The following is a 15,925-nucleotide window of genomic DNA, read 5'->3' as shown; positions in this document are numbered from 1 at the left end:
CCTAAGATTTCTCGAATCAGGAGACTAGAAATTCTTAGCACTACCTTTGAAGTCTTCCTTTTAGGGTCTTGCCCCTAGAACCTTTTTAGTATGAAAGTTCCATATAGAATTTCCCAATTTACTCTAGAGTTCTGCTTCAGTTGAGTTCTGGCTCACATTCTAAGCGGAAAAATTTTACACACGTAACCATAACTGAAGTTTTGAACTCCCAGTTCAGTAGGTTGTTTGGATCCTCAGAAGGCCGTGTGCAGATTTTCAGAAGTTTCTGGCAAAGCATCAAGTAGAACATTTGGTATTGATAGTCCTCAGGGAAGGAGACTGTACTTTTTGTTATATTTTACCCCTATCAACTTCCTTATATCCTTCTCTCCATGTTCTTCACACAGGATAGTTCAGTTTGTTAGGGTAGTTTGGACAGTTGTTATGCAACGAGGCCTTCGATCCATTGGCATTTCCTGTCTCAACAAGTTTATTCTTATTACTCCCCTTTTTGGTGAGGCATGGAGTTTGATCCTGGCGGCTTTTCATAAGGGCACAGGATGTTTGTTTACATGTAGGACGCATGCTTCCACTTCCCGGTACTCCTTCAGTCAAAGTAAAGTATTCTCTTCTGAGTTAAAGTCTGGGCAGTATGGATTCATCTGTGTGGTATCAGAGTACTGTAGTTCTCTCATATTTGGACGACTGGTTTGTTTCTCACCAGCTTGTTTTTATTAATGAGAATTATGTTTTATCTTTAGCCTTAGGGGTGAGCTTTTTGTTCGAGGTTGACTTTCTATGCTTTTCTTACCTGGTTAATTGTTTATCTGGGGACGAAGATCAACTATCTCTTGTTGGAGGTTTTTCCAAGCGAGAAATGGATAAACAATTTTCACCACTTTTGAGAACTCTAATGGGTTGGCTTGTAGACCTCAAGACCTTTACACTGTCCTCAGATGTCTTGGAGGCAGATCGAGGGGCCATTCTGAGAAACAACTGATGTCAGGAAGAGGAAGTGTAAACATCCTACAACTCCTACCAGTTTAGAATAGCCTTAGCAAGTGTCAATTCTCACATAAGATGACAAGGACACACAAATTTAGAAATTTATTCAGACTAACAAGAATTACCTTATCCTTGGGCAGAGTCCAGCAAAGTCTTTCTGAGGTAAGAGTCCAGCAAAGTCATTCCATTACCTCGTTTTGTCCAAGTAAAACTTGGCTTGAAGACCATCCCAGCAGAAAAGGGCAAGGTCTCCAGTCAGATAGTTTCCTTGTCTTCAGGTTTGCCAGAAGTTATGGAATCTTTAGGGAGACCTAAGCACTCATCTGTTCAAGACAGCACAAGACACTACACTACTAGTTATTGCCCTCCATGCCAGGATCCTTGAGCATGGGCAGTTGATGCCTTTCTTCAAGAATGGTTGAATCTAGACCTTTATGCTCTTCCTCTGTTTGCTGTTTTGAGGAAATATTCAAGAAGTTGTGAACTTGTAGATCACAAGGATGATTTTGATAGCGCATTTGTGGCCGCAAGGGAATGGTTCCCTTGTCTTTCCTTCCTGGTGGTAGATGCTCCTTGTCATCTCTCACTCAGGAAGGATCTTTTCAGACAGTCTTACACAAGGAGATTCCATCAGGCCTCCACATCTTCTCACCGCTGGAGATTGTCTGTTGTCTGTTATAAACTTTGGCATTTCTAGATGGCCAAGGAAACAATCCTTAAATCTAGAAGGCACTCCACTGGTAGACTTGTGTATTAATAACAGTTGTTAGTTTTTTTTATCTTGGTGCTTGTCCTGAGTGATATTCAGGACCTGTTCCACTAGGTATCCTATTTTAAGCTCTACCAGTATCTCAGGTACACAAAGCAGTTTTCTGTCACAGCTATCAAGGACACCACTTTACATTGCTTTCAGTTCTGCTTCATGCTGACTTGAGTATTGCTTGCAGTTTAAAGTTTGAAGAGGTTTTCAATCTTTTGTGCTGGAAATTTCATCTTCCAATTATGTTTTACAAGGAAATTTAGATGTAATCCTTCGGATGTTAACTGCAGTTAAGCCCTTTGATAAGGCATCACTTAAGAACTTTGAAGACACTTTTCTTTTAGCTCTTGCTGCGGTAAAGTGTATCAGTGAGCCTCAAGCCCTTTCTTGTTTGGGGGGCTTTGTTTTAGTGACAACCTCTCTCTTTTCTTTCATTGCTTAGAGAAAACATATAGAGGTGGAAGCTCTTCCCAGTTTTATTACAGTGCTTAGTTTAACTGCTTTGGTAGGCAGTGAAGAAGTGGCTGTCTTTATGTCCAGATTAGAAATATTAAGAGCTTATATCAGTGAACTTCAAGCCCTTTCTTGTTCTTTGGCTTTGCTCTTGTGGCAACATCTTTTCTTTCATTGCTTAGAAAAAGGATTTAGAATTGAAAGCCCTTCCCAGATTTGTGACAGCACCTATCTAACTAATTAGGTAGCAATGGAATAATGGCTGTCTTATGTCCAATTAGAACTCTTAAGGGTTTACCTGGGCAGACATAACCTGTAAGAGAAGTTAAGAATTTATCTGTGGTGTTAGTAGGCCAAACACTCCTTTGTCCAAGATGGGTAAAGTCTGTGCACACAGAGTTGATTCCTGAGTTTTTACCTCTTTTGGAAATAACCCTCATGGCCTTCGTACTGTAAACATCTTTATTTCCTTTAAAACCTTCTAGAGAAGGTTGTCATGCAGCTCAGGGGAGTTATAACTGTTTTTGCCCATTGTTTGTGAATGCTCAATTTTAGCATGAGGTATTAAGCCCTTAATCCTTTTGTTGTGGCAGGGACTCTCCCCTGAACCAAATATGATAGTAAGCTTGCTTTCTATCTCATTGTTAGTTGTTAGGAATCCTGCTATTGAATTTTGGGAGCATGAAGGTACACTTTTGGTGTATAGGAGCGCACCTTCTTATCTGATGTGATGCAAGTGGAGGAGGTGGCTTTATACCTATGGGATAAGTGAGAGACAAGGTTGCAACATCTATTTAGGGGGATCTCTCCACATAGTGCAACCCACCCGTCTTTCATGATTAATATGAGATGAAGTCAGCACTTGAAAGTGAGATGTTAGGCTATTGAAGGCAGTGTTTTGTATTTATAATCATGAAATTTGCTTTAAGAATTTTTGCTTTGTTTCAGCCATTATGGGAGCCAAAACCATCAAGGATGCTCTTCATGCAAATGACTGATGGCACGTCTGTTGTTCAAGGGATGGAATATAGGTTTATTCCACATCTTAATGTAAATGTCAAACCAGGCACCAAGGTATGTGTCCTTTGTATTTTAATGTCTTCATAAAAACATGCTATTGGCCTCTTCATTTTCCTTACTTTTTACTCCTAGTACTGTGTCATGTTTGCCAGTGTTACTTTATAAATTTGTAAACAAGGAATGTTTAGTTTTTCTTGCACATGAAAATCTCTGAGCAGAGGGAATCCTTTTGCATACTACATTACAAACGGCATTTCTGCCTTTGCTCCCCCGTTTCAGTAGTTTCTTCATATGATAATTTCAATGTGCAGTAGTGTTTTGGCAATTTTTGATGTGATTATAATCATAATAGATTATAATCATAACAGTTTGCCATCTTTACCTCTTTCACTACACTGCTGTATATAAAATGCAAATATATATACTTTTCCAACAGAATAGATATCATTGTGCTAGGAGATATCTCTTGTTTTTTCCACTGTATTTAGTTAATTTTTGAAAAGTAGGTGATAAAGAATTTTCATTTATTTGAAACCTTTATCTTTAATATTAATTTGATTTTGTGCTGTCTAGATTGGAGGTAGGTATTATAGACATTTTCCCTCTTTTCTATCATATAATAGTATGTTTCTTGCATATTCTTATTTTTATTGTCAGGTATTTAGTATGAGTGCTTCACAGAGAAATGATTTGGCAATATGTATTTGAATGATTTTGTATTATTACTACTGTATTATGGAAAATAATAGACAGCACAAGTATTAGTGCTAATTATCCTACTTTAGTTTATCCCTAGTGCGTGAGAAGAATTTGTTTTCACAAACCTATCGATCGTAAATAGCCTTACGCTGCAGAGTGTGTCCAGGTGCACCAATTTGAAATATTTCAGAGAAAGACCAACTACACATACCTAGCCAACTCAACCTGACACCGTGCTGTTCATTCTTGTGCGTCTTATTCTTGTCATGGTCTTTTTCCGTGGATTATCATTAATAGTGTATTTTCATCTCATCCCTTCAGTTCAGGTGTTTAATATGATACTGGTAATTTGTAAGTTCTTTCCATTTTGTTGCCCCGTAGCCTACAACTCTCTAAGGCTGTTGTGGTGATACTGTTAAAAGTTTTTCTAGCCTAACCCGTCCAAAAATGCTACAGTTATGCAATCCACCCACCTGTTCACGTTGTTGTTCTTTTATAATACAGCTTATGACTACAAAAAACCACAAAACAGACTTACAACCAAAAATTGACAACCTAACCATCAGAGAGCTCCCTCTACTGCACCACAGTGTTTTCATCCCTCCCTCCTACCTTCTGTACATTTTACTCCCTCCTGCCATTTGTCGTCCTATGATGTCACTTCCTATGACGTCACAACACGAACAGATACTTTTAAACATAAAGAATGTTTTGCTATAAAAAAATCTTATAAAATTAAACATGTCCTTTTTATACATTTCATAACGCCCATACCATTTTGCTAATGCAGAAAATGAAATAAAATAATAAGATTAAACTTTTAAAACTGACCTGTAATTGCATTTATCTCATTCTCCCTCCCCCCTCCCTCCAACCTCCTCTTATTGTAATCCCCTCTAATCTCCATTATTCTCCAATTTTTACCCTCTGCGTAATTTCTAATATTTTCCCCTGAAACTCCAGCTTTATTCAGTACATCAACTATTTGATGCTTTCCCCTTTCCTTTTATCCATCTTACCTCCTTTATTTCTCCAGATTCTATTGTTTCTCTTAGTGCTGCAATTTCAGTTTTTAATCTCTTATTACTTACTCCAGTACTTGATTTTATTGCAGTCATTAGGGTTTTACTATCAGTTTTAACCAATGCCTCTAATTTTCGCTCGCCTACTATCTCGTCCCACAAATGTTTGAAATATGTCAATCCTTCTATGGCCTCCCCCACACTCAGAGCTTCTGCTTCAATGGTGGATTTTGCTACTCTTCTAGATTTTCTGGATTTCCTCCATATGGGACTTCACCTCTTGCCATCTGTCAAGGATATCTTATATGCCAGTTGTGTATGACCATCTTCAGTATTCCCAAATGAAGCGTCTGCATAGGTTTCCCAATAGATCTTTTCTTCTTCTAACTCACTCATTATCACTTCTCCAATTATGTTCTTAGTTTTTCTCTCTGTTTTAATCAGCTTTTTCATATCTTGAGTCATTCCTTCTTTAAAAGCTTTACTTAATTCACTAACATCGTATGATATTTCTGGGATGGTATGTAGTGATACCCGATTCAACTGCCCTACCACTGAGCTGTACAGTAAACCCCCTGTATTCGTGGGGGATGCATACCGCACCCCCCATGAATAGTTAAAATCCACGAATACTTAAAACCCCTGTAAAAGCACTTAGAACTGCCTATTTTGATAATTTAAACAAGAAAAACCCTCTAAAAATGCTTATACCTGAGTATTTTAATAGTTTTATCACAAAAAGTGCATTTAGTCATGAAAAATATGAAAATATGGTAATTAGTGAATATTTCTTAGGGAAAAATACCACGAATGGGCGAATTTTCCTTGAATAATGGGTAGATACATTCCACAGAGAAATCCGCGAATACGTGAGTCCACAAATCGTGAGAATGCAGATACAGGGGGGTTTACTGTACTCTGTCAACTCCTTTTGTCCTAATACTCTGTTACCTGTAAATCTTATAGATTCTGGTTCTCTTATAGAATTTATATATACTGCCACTGATTAAGACAAATTCTACTTTCCTCATGCTCTACTATTACTCCTATATACTTAAAACTTTTACTTTCTTGTTCTCCTACTTGCAATTTCCCTTTCAATTTCCCAATTGTTTCCTTTAAAAATCCTTCAGTTCCCCCATAGCAAAAATCATCTACATGTGTTTATAAAATACCATTCAATTTATTGCCTTTCCTCCAAAAGAGTATATTAGGTTCTAATCTACTTCTCTTGCTTTTAAGCTCCTCCTCCACTTTTACCTCCTGACAATACCATGCCTTTGCTGCATCCTTGAGCCCTTAACCCTCTGGTGATCCGATAACGTGAAACCGCTCAATAAATTTTTTGCCATAAGTGCTCCGATGATGCGATTTCCGTGTCATCAGTGAGTTATTTTCGGGGGAAATTCACCAAAAAAAGAGTCATCCGAAGAAAACGAGGACTGCGCCATTGTGTGGGCAGATCTTGGACCTACAAGAAAATGTAAACAGGAAACCGATAGGTATCGCGCATGTGCCGCAGTCGTCCCCCAACTAAAGCACTGCACCTCCTATTTTGACGGAGTTCAGCACGTCTTTTTAGCACTCTCACGTGTTTTGCTTTGTTGTCATTTATATGCGTTTGTGAAGTGCTTTCGCTTTTGCTATTGTTATAAAAGTGTTTGCAAATAGCTGAGTATTTTAAATAATATTGCAAGTGTTTTTCGATAAGATAAACAGTGAAGAATTAATTTTATATATATTTCTGTCTTTCAGCAACATTTCCGTCTTTCAGCTTCAATTACTCAGTTTTTTCTGAGAACGCTCATTGCTTTTACCTGGGCTATTTATAGAAAATTTATTGAGCTTTCCATTGCAATTTTCACTTTTTTCTTAGCGTTATACATTACCGAGTAATTACGAAAAATGTAAGCATAAATATGAGCACTCGAGAACCAAGCCCGCTGATAAACGGGGACTGCCTGTACATTGTTGTGTTTGTCTAAAAAATAATACTCATTGCTTAAAGTCTTTATAAACACGTTAATATGGAATTTTTGGTATTGCAAGTAGAAAATATTTACTTTTTCTTATCATTCCACATTGATTCCAACTAATTTTTCTATGTGAGGGAAATAAAAATACTTTATGCATATGTGATATGCATAAAACTTAATCACCTAGAAACATTTTTTATACTTTGAAGGTGCTAGTTTCTGGTGCTGTCAAGTGCAGGCGGGGGGTACTGTTGCTGACTAGGGACAACATCACTGTTTTAGGAGGTGCTACAGAGTCCTTGAGCATCACTAATGCAGTAGAAAACGTCCTTGCTCGTACTTTGTAAGTGTTTCTTGCTAATTCTCTTGGAAACTTATCAGGTATAATTTTATGTTGGTTGATCATATGAAATGCATATATTAGTCTTTCAGTTAACCACCTGAGAATCCAGTGACATCATGCAAATTTCATATCTTGAAATTTTCTTTAAAACACTATCATCTATAAAAAATAAAGAAAAAGTTAATCATTAATATTTTGATGTAAGGTAGGAGTGGGATTTTGTCTGGAGGATGTTGGATGGTGTAATTTGATCTCATCTAAAAGAAGGGGCAGTATTCAAAGAGAAGTATAGTATCACTAAATCAAATGTAAGTAGGAAATTGTGAATTGTTCCTTCAAAAATCAAAACCCTCTGATGTTGTTGAAGTAGGGAATGAAATGTTGAATCAGAGAGAGTGGAAGAGGAGCAAGCATGCTTTTTCTTCTTCCACAACCTTCCAGTCTTTTTCTTCACCTCTGTTTCTGGACAAGCTGAAGCACAGGAACAAGGCCAAGAAGTCTCCCTGTGTAAGAAACCCTTGAAAGGGTGATGACAGACCCTACTCACATTTGCATGAATCTAACTGTGGGAGAGGTGGATGAGGCAGTCAAAGAGCCTGACTCATCTACCAATGCATGCACACCTGGTAGTGTTTGTGGCTCCTGTCTTGTGCGTAGTGCAAATTCCAGCAGGTCTGGTTCTGGTTCTGCTTCTGTGTATAGGATGGTTGACAGAGGTTTTGTTGTGCTTGGTTGTTGCTTGATTGTGGTTTGGTAACTCGTTCTGTAGATTCCAGTTGTGTCTTATCATGATCCTGTTGGCAGTCATCAGGCAAGGTTGACATGGGTCTACTCTCTTCCTTGGGAGGGGACCTTATCAGTCAGCCAGGGGTCTTTTAGAATTGGATTGTCTCAGGGATGCTTACATGGCATTGTCAAACTGATTTCATCAGTTGAGCATACCTTAGGGTGCACTCCTGAAGTGAAATAATCTTTTAGGCTGCCTTGGTTGCTGCTTAGTAGGGGATTGTTGGAGCAAATTCATGACATGATGTTTGGATAAAAAAGTTCAATGGTTTTGCATCATTCCTCCAAGCTGCTTCTCCTGCCTCTGATGCATGTGATTGCTAGGCCACTTCCCAGTTGGTAGACTCTTGAGCCCTCAGATTAACAAATGGCCCCCCCAAAGGAGTATTATCAGGCAAGAGGTTGTTTTCTCTTCTTAAGCAGGAGCCATGGAGTCAGTTTCCATGGCTTCCTTACAGGCTGCCTCATCATTAGATTAATAGCTAAATATGTTGGTTGACTTGACCAAGTAGAGGGCAAAGTTCAAGAGATTAATGGTGTCAGATGGGGAAGTGTAGATTTCCCTCTCTCACTACTCTGCAAACCTGTGTACAAAGTTGCTGTTGAAGAAATGCGATGCTGTTTGCGGTATTTTGTCCAGCTCAGTTTTAGACAAGAGTGGACTTTGCTCTGAAATACATTGGTCATCATGGCAATGATTGCAAGTGGATCTGTGGTAATATTTGCCCGTTGGGACAGAGGCAAACTACTGTTTGGTCTGCTGCCCCCAATCTCGATCAACCAGTCCATTTTCTGGCTTATCTTCCATCATTGGTTGAAGTTGTGACCTTGTCAATGGAGGTGAGGAGGATGTTTGATAAAAATCTGCTGGAAATTGTAGCGACTAATCTCTGGGCTTTTTCTACTATCTTATTTTGGTTGGGAAATTATTTTGGGGTTGGAGACCAATCACTGACCTCTAGCCATTGAAAAAATTTGTTCATCAAACTCCATTCAAGGTGGAAAACCAATGCTCCGTGTTGGCTTCCATCATAGAGAGTAAAGTCATTCTGTGTATAGTACTGAAATATGCTTATTTTTAAATATCCATCTTCCAGGAAGTACCTCCACTTTATCTACAAAGGGACAATTTAAAGTGTAATTTGGACTATTTAAATTGTAATTTGGACTAGGGATAGCTTCTATAATGTTCACACAGTGCTCAGCCTGGTTTCTGTTTGAGCCAGCCCATTTACACTGGATACACCTTTGGTGCTACCTGGACAACTGATTAGTCATTATGTCGGAGTCACAGATACTCCACAACCAAGATTGCCTTCTTGTCTCTTCTGACTAGTACCACAAGCATTCTGAAAGTGGGTGAATGCCCATTTGTTGGTGCTGATGAGTGACATGACTACCATCATGAAATGCATCAACATGCAGTGGGTGATGGTTTCCATTTTCTCTCTCAGTAGGTCACCGTGCTGTCAGCCAGATACCTTTCAGACAGGAGGAATGTTTGAGATAGCTGAAGATATTTCGAAGCCATGCAAATCTTCTATCCTCTGATTTCATTTGTTAAACTTGGGTGTGTTCTATACAATTTGATGGGATGCATTCGAACTATACTTCTTTATAATTATGAAAATGTCTCCGCAAAAATTTTCACTTTCATCTTCAGATGTTTTTGTTTGTTCTGATTGGGACTTCTTGGTACCTCTCTTGCAGTTTTTACTGTTTTAGTCATGACATTGATGATTCAGCTGTTTGTCACTTACAAGTATTTTTCCACCAAGGCAGGAAAATTGATAGCTCTTCCCTTAACAGCTTCTTTTAGATGAGATATTTTCTCAGGTGCCAGAACTAATTACTGCACAATTTGTCAGCTTATAGCTCCCATTTCCACGTTAAAGATGAAGAGTTGTCTCCATGCCAGAACAGTTCTTCCGTAGCTCCAGGATTCATGGGAACTAGAAATTTTTTCTGTCAGTTCATTTAAAGAATGTGTTATGAAACAGGACACAATATTTTATTTCTTGTTCTTCTTCACACAATTTGCTGAGGAGGCATAGGAATTTCTACCCTTGGTAAACAGTGGTAAACAGTGTTTTTGTTCTTACCCCATAAGATCTAAGTATTTAACTTTATCTCCTGTGACACAATTGGGTGTAGACATGTCAATAGCAAGCAGTAAGGAGTTCCATGCAGTTTGTGGTCTCGTTCTCAGGGATGCAACACAAGGTGATATTAGACCTGTAATCTGGTTGTTTGTGGTTGCAGTTGAGCAAATAACTCCAGGAATTTGCATAAGGAATTGGGTAATTCAAGGATTTTTCAGTAGCTCTGCTCCATCATTCCAACTTTGGTTGCTATTGTAGCTATTATGTTAAAGGTTTATAATGAACAAATATGATTTATTAAAGTCAATTTTTTTTCCAAATGATTTCTTGCTACCATGTCCTGGCCCAAGGTAATCTTGACAAGTTGAAGGTTCCACAGATTTTTAAATTTCTTCCTTACTATTTTGTTTATATGCATACAAATTGATATGTTGTATCAGTATCAAGTCACACACATTTTTTTTTTTTTTTGATACAAGATAATTTGGCCAATGTCATGGTCATGCAGTTAGATAGCAGAGATTTTTTTTACGTAAGAATAAAGTTTAAAGTAAAGAATGATCAAATTTCCAGTTACATTGCAAGTTCTCTTCTGCATCTCCATTTGTAATAATTTGTTAATAGTATATGAGCCATGGACCTACCCAACATGGTAGCTTACCAGTGGGGATTTATAAGGTAAATTAAGAAATGTAAAGTAAGTGTTTGTAATTTAAAAAGCATTTAAGTTATTCATAAATATTTTTGTATATTGGTAGAGGCGTTGAGGAAACGGATGAACCTCATGAACTGTTGGAAATTGAAGCAACACAAGTCCCTCAAAGTCAGATGTCTCAGTATTATCCTTCTCAAGTTAACAGGGTACCATCAAGGTCACATAACCTACCAAATGTTGCAAGTGGACAAGGTGGAGGAAGAATGGCATCCTCAGTGAATAGACAACAGGTACATTATTAGATACTGGGAACTTTGAGCCTTACAAAACTATTTTTGGAATGGGGCATATTTTTCTTGCAGAATGTACATAGATTTAGAGCACGGTGTATATATGTGACTGTGAATACCAAGACAAGTACCATAGATTTAAAGACCATTAGGTAAAGTATGGGGTAGCTTTAACATCTCTAGCTCCTGATTTTACCAACCTTTATCCTGATTCCTTTTGGTACTCTAAGCAGAATTACTCTTGCTCCCATTGCCATAGAGATAAGGGCTCCTTGAGAGTGCAGGAGCTAGTAGCTCAAAGCACGTATTAAATTAGTCATTATTGACTTTTGTACTACACATTATAATATACAGTACATTATAAATTATAATGATGTACTGTACTTTACAGTAAATGGGCACAGTTGAGGGGAGAGTTGGCTATCACTTATTTTGGGGTTATTCTATTTAGTTCATTATCTTTTGTTGATGTCTTAGTGTACTTATTGTTTGTAACATTTAGTTTGTTGTCATCTGCAATTTCATGTACAATATCTGGTGAGTTTTTACCAGTTTGTAGTAGATAACGGTAGAAAGCTGTATAGGAATCTGGACTCTCCAGTTTTTCATTACTCCAGGTATTTTTTTTTCAAAATTCATAAGGTAACATTTGAAGTGAAATTTTGTTTTTTGATAGTTACGTGCACAAAGCCTTGTTATCCTCAGTAAGTTTTTTCAGAGAAAGAACATTAACAGTATAATTTTAAGTTCCTTTTTCCATGTGTATACTAGTGTTTTCCTGTTTCTTCATCTTCAGCTAATGCAAGTCATAGATAACTTGAGGAAAAACTCTTTGATAATTGGAGTACTGACTGTTTAGAATGTAAAATAGGCTTAAACAATATATTCTATAGAATGTTTTAATTATATATTATTATTATATTAAATATTTAAGATATGGTATTAGAATTTAGCATTTGATAATGGTTTTGTTTTACAGGAGAAGAATAAATGGTATTTTCATTTCCTTGCATTTATAAGAAATATGAAAAATATATGGTTGCACACGGTGTTATCTTATGTCTAGTACAGCACCATGAATTATATTTATAGCATTTACTTTTGAAGGTTGAAGATGGTCTCAAGGGATTGGACCTACTAATTTTTAATTTTTCATCTGTGTAATTTGTATGTTTCTGCATTTCCTTAAATGGCATTAATACCAAAATTTTAGCCATAATATATTTAATCATCTAATTTTTTTCTTCCATCTTTTCAGAACTCTCCCTCAGCACCACCACCTCCAGTAATGGATGACTTGGATGATGATTTCCTTGATTCAGATCTAGAAGCTGCCCTAAATCAAATTGAATCACAGGCAGGTTCTTCTTTATCTAGTAGCAGTTATAATAATGCTTCTAGTGGTTCTAAAAATCTTCATGCGCTGAACAGTAAGAAAACGTCAAATAACAGCATGATGAGTAATAAAATGGTTAATAATAGTGTAAAGCCTGGTAACATTAGGTCAAAGGAAAGTCAAAATCAGAAGCCTTTGGGAAATTCAGACGTGGATATGGCAATATGTGAAGAATTTTTTAATGACGATTTCGATGATGAACTATTACTTTCTGCTGAGAGTTCAGTTCAAGAGAAGTCAGTGCAGCTATCATCTACTCAGCCAAGAAGAACTGTTGCTGGACTGTCATCAACCACAGTTAAACCATCTAATAGTTTCGTAGAGGTTACTAGTTCAAAACCTATAAGACCTCCACCTTTGTTTGGGAACCAGAATAATTTCTCTGTAACTAACAAGGCTACACCTGTTAGAGCTGTTGCCCCTCAGAAACTTGGTAAAGTTAGCCCTTTAATGTCATCCTTATCCAAGAGCTCAAATTCACTCCGAGCTAAGCAGTCGTGCCTTACAAATTTTCTGACAAAAGTTCCTGGAAATCAGGAAAATAAAGTACCTGTAAACATACAAAACAGTAACATTTTAAATATTGATGAAATGGAGAATGAGTTTGCCCAGCCATTTGAAGAAGAAATTGGTATGAATAAGAAACGTATGAAGACAACAGAGAAAAAGGATTCTGCAACGCATCTTGTAACAAAAGCTCCATTCACATATCTCTACTTTCTACCAGAAAATCCCACTCAAATGCAGGTAACTTAGCAATTAGTCCATTTTATCGTGTTTTGTTTAAAAAGTCTGTAATTGCTTTTAGAAAGTACAGTTTGTGAAATAGACTTTACTTATGAATAGTGCATGCTGTGCTGTTTAAAAACAGAATAGAACACAGGAACTATTGTAGGCTTATGACTTAGGATATTCTTTTGAAAATTTATTTAGTATTGTAAAATATTTTGGACATCTAGATACTGGACTTGAAGTTCCTGAAATAAATGGATATGCAGGTATAAAAAACTTTTAACATGCTCTTGGAAGGAAGCATTCTCATCTCAATCTTAATCATCTTTAGCTTTCAAATATCTTTGTACCATAGATCTTGAAACATTTATTTACTGAGCTGTTTGTTGAAATATAACACTGCCTGAGTGACAAGCCCAGATGTCAAGCGTAGAATTTATTCAGCTGTCAGGCCATTAGCAAAGGACACGGTATGTATTGGAATTGTTCTGGCAGAGTTATCAAGAGAAATTAATAAAATCACTCAAAGTTGGGGAGGAGAAGGATCCATTTTGGCAAATGAAAAATGATTAGACCAAATGATGGTTATTGTTTCAGAGTATACCTTAGATATTGGATAGTGTTTGCTGAAGAACCAACTTCATTGTCAGAGTACTCAATGCCAAATTAAGTGGAGGTAGCAGATGGCTTAGTCTTCAATAGACAAGATTTTTAGTTTTTCTTAAGGGGAGCGTTTGATAAAATCGTTTTTCGCTAATAACTCCCTTGTTTTTAATGAATCAGTTTAAAATTTTGTGCCTGGGTTTATTTTTGTATAGGGCAAAGGACTGTAACCATAATTTTCGTCTTCCGCCCCCATTAGCTGGTAACCCCACCCCCAAAAATTTTTCAAAATGCATCTCCTCCATAACTTCTGCAAACTAAGAGCTCAAATTTACATGGTAGACGGATATTATATATTAGAACAAAGTAAAGAGCGTTTTATTTTTTTTTTTTTTCTTTTTTTAATGAATATTTTTCGTTTTTGAAAAACTTCGATTGATTTTTGGAAAAAATTCCCCAAAAATTTTCGAGGGACAAAATGAAAAAAACTCTCTCTTTGTTTGTAGACAATTTATTTAGCTTTCATTTGCTTTTTGTTTCATTGAGATCGGTGCATTCGTTATGGAGGAGATGCAGTTTGAATGTCAATAACTTTAGTTTTGAGATATCGGCCTTCAAAGTTTTATAACGATATGAGGAGCGTTTGATAAAATCGTTTTTCGCTAATAACTCCCTTGTTTTTTAATGAATCAGTTTCAAATTTTGTGCCTGGGTTTATTTTTGTATAGGGCAAAGGACTGTAACCATAATTTTTGTCTTCCGCCCCTCATTAGCTGGTAACCCCACCCCCCTAAAAATTTTTCAAAATGCATCTCCTCCATAACTTCTGCAAACTAAGAGCTCAAATTTACGTGGTAGACAGATATTATATATTAGAACAAAGTAAGGGAGCGTTTTTTTCAATTTTTTTTTCTTTTTTTTTATGAATATTTTTCGTTTTTGAAAAAACTTTGATTGATTTTTTGGAAAAAAATTCCCCAAAAATTTTTGAGGGACAAAATGAAAAAAAACTCTCTATTTGTTTGTAGATAATTTATTTAGCTTTTGTTTGCTTTTTGTTTCATTGAGATCGGTGCATTCGTTATGGAGGAGATGCAGTTTGAATGTCGATAACTTTAGTTTTGAGATATACGATATTTTTTGCTTCTCTGTGTATTTATTTGCTTGCTGTTACACAGTTTGATGTTTTTATGACATATTTGAAAAGCCAAAATATATAACAATAGACTTGCAAAGTAATATAACTTCGCTAAATGAAGCTAGATGAAGCGAGTGTCAAAACACGGCTCAGGTTGGGCAGTGCGACGTCTTACTTAGTCAAGCTCTGAGCTGCTACTGACTGACTGTCTGACGTCACTGCCTGCCCTGCGGCATTCTTGGCTTTCGCTGATGCGTACTAGGTCCACAGGGTTGCCATATAACGCATTTAGATATTATTATTTCATAGCTAAAAGGAAATTACTACCGATATACTGACATTATCATTACATTATACGAAAAATGTAATTTTGTCTCTGATAGGGTTACTGTTTTTGTTTATAACTCCTAAACTATGGCGAATTTTTTAATAAAACTTTCTGAGAAGATAGTCAGGATATGTATGATGCCATATATAAAATATCTCAGAAAATTTTGATTTTTCGATTTTTTCGTCAAACGCTCCCCTTAAGCAGTTCTTCTCCAAAACCAGTGAAGCCCTCAATCATACCTGCAGTAAACATTCTTTCATTGGTTCAAAGTAGTGTTGGGTAGCTGAAATGCCTTATTTTCTGAAGTTTCATTCTTTACATCATTGATTACAGGATGTATAGTGATTTCATAATAGCAATAAAACCGTGGGTGCAGGTAAGTGTTTGTGCACCGAATTAGATTGTTCTTCCTCAATAAAAAGTTATTTATCATGAAGGAATTGAAGCATGGGCAGTTATGATAGAGAATAATCCCTAAAACTCCTGACCATTTGCCTTTGATGTAGAATGGGGCCAGCAACTTGGATAGGTTTACATAGTTGTTATTTAAATTTTTGCTGCTGTCTTAAGTAAATTGATGAGGCATGTTCATTTCTCTTGCTGACTTCACTTTCTCCTCTGGTTCAAAATGATTT

At 36.7% G+C, this 15,925-nt stretch overlaps 1 protein-coding gene across 4 annotated transcripts in view; it reads left to right on the top strand.

Moving 5' to 3' along the window:
- LOC136843348 (recQ-mediated genome instability protein 1-like) overlaps positions 1 to 15,925 on the top strand; it is a 96,297-nt gene that overhangs the window by 60,927 nt on the left and 19,445 nt on the right. For all 4 annotated transcript variants that reach the window (XM_067111645.1, XM_067111646.1, XM_067111647.1 and 1 more), the window contains 4 exons: positions 3,146 to 3,271; positions 7,124 to 7,257; positions 10,904 to 11,090; positions 12,349 to 13,233. In XM_067111645.1, coding sequence (XP_066967746.1) covers positions 3,146 to 3,271; positions 7,124 to 7,257; positions 10,904 to 11,090; positions 12,349 to 13,233 — 1,332 coding nt within the window. The remainder of the gene's footprint in view (positions 1 to 3,145; positions 3,272 to 7,123; positions 7,258 to 10,903; positions 11,091 to 12,348; positions 13,234 to 15,925) is intronic.

This window comes from Macrobrachium rosenbergii, chromosome 11, assembly GCF_040412425.1.
Source record: "Macrobrachium rosenbergii isolate ZJJX-2024 chromosome 11, ASM4041242v1, whole genome shotgun sequence".
NCBI lineage: Eukaryota > Metazoa > Arthropoda > Malacostraca > Decapoda > Palaemonidae > Macrobrachium > Macrobrachium rosenbergii.
The sequence above is the reverse complement of the archived record's forward strand: the minus strand, read 5'-3'. Positions and strand labels throughout refer to the sequence as shown.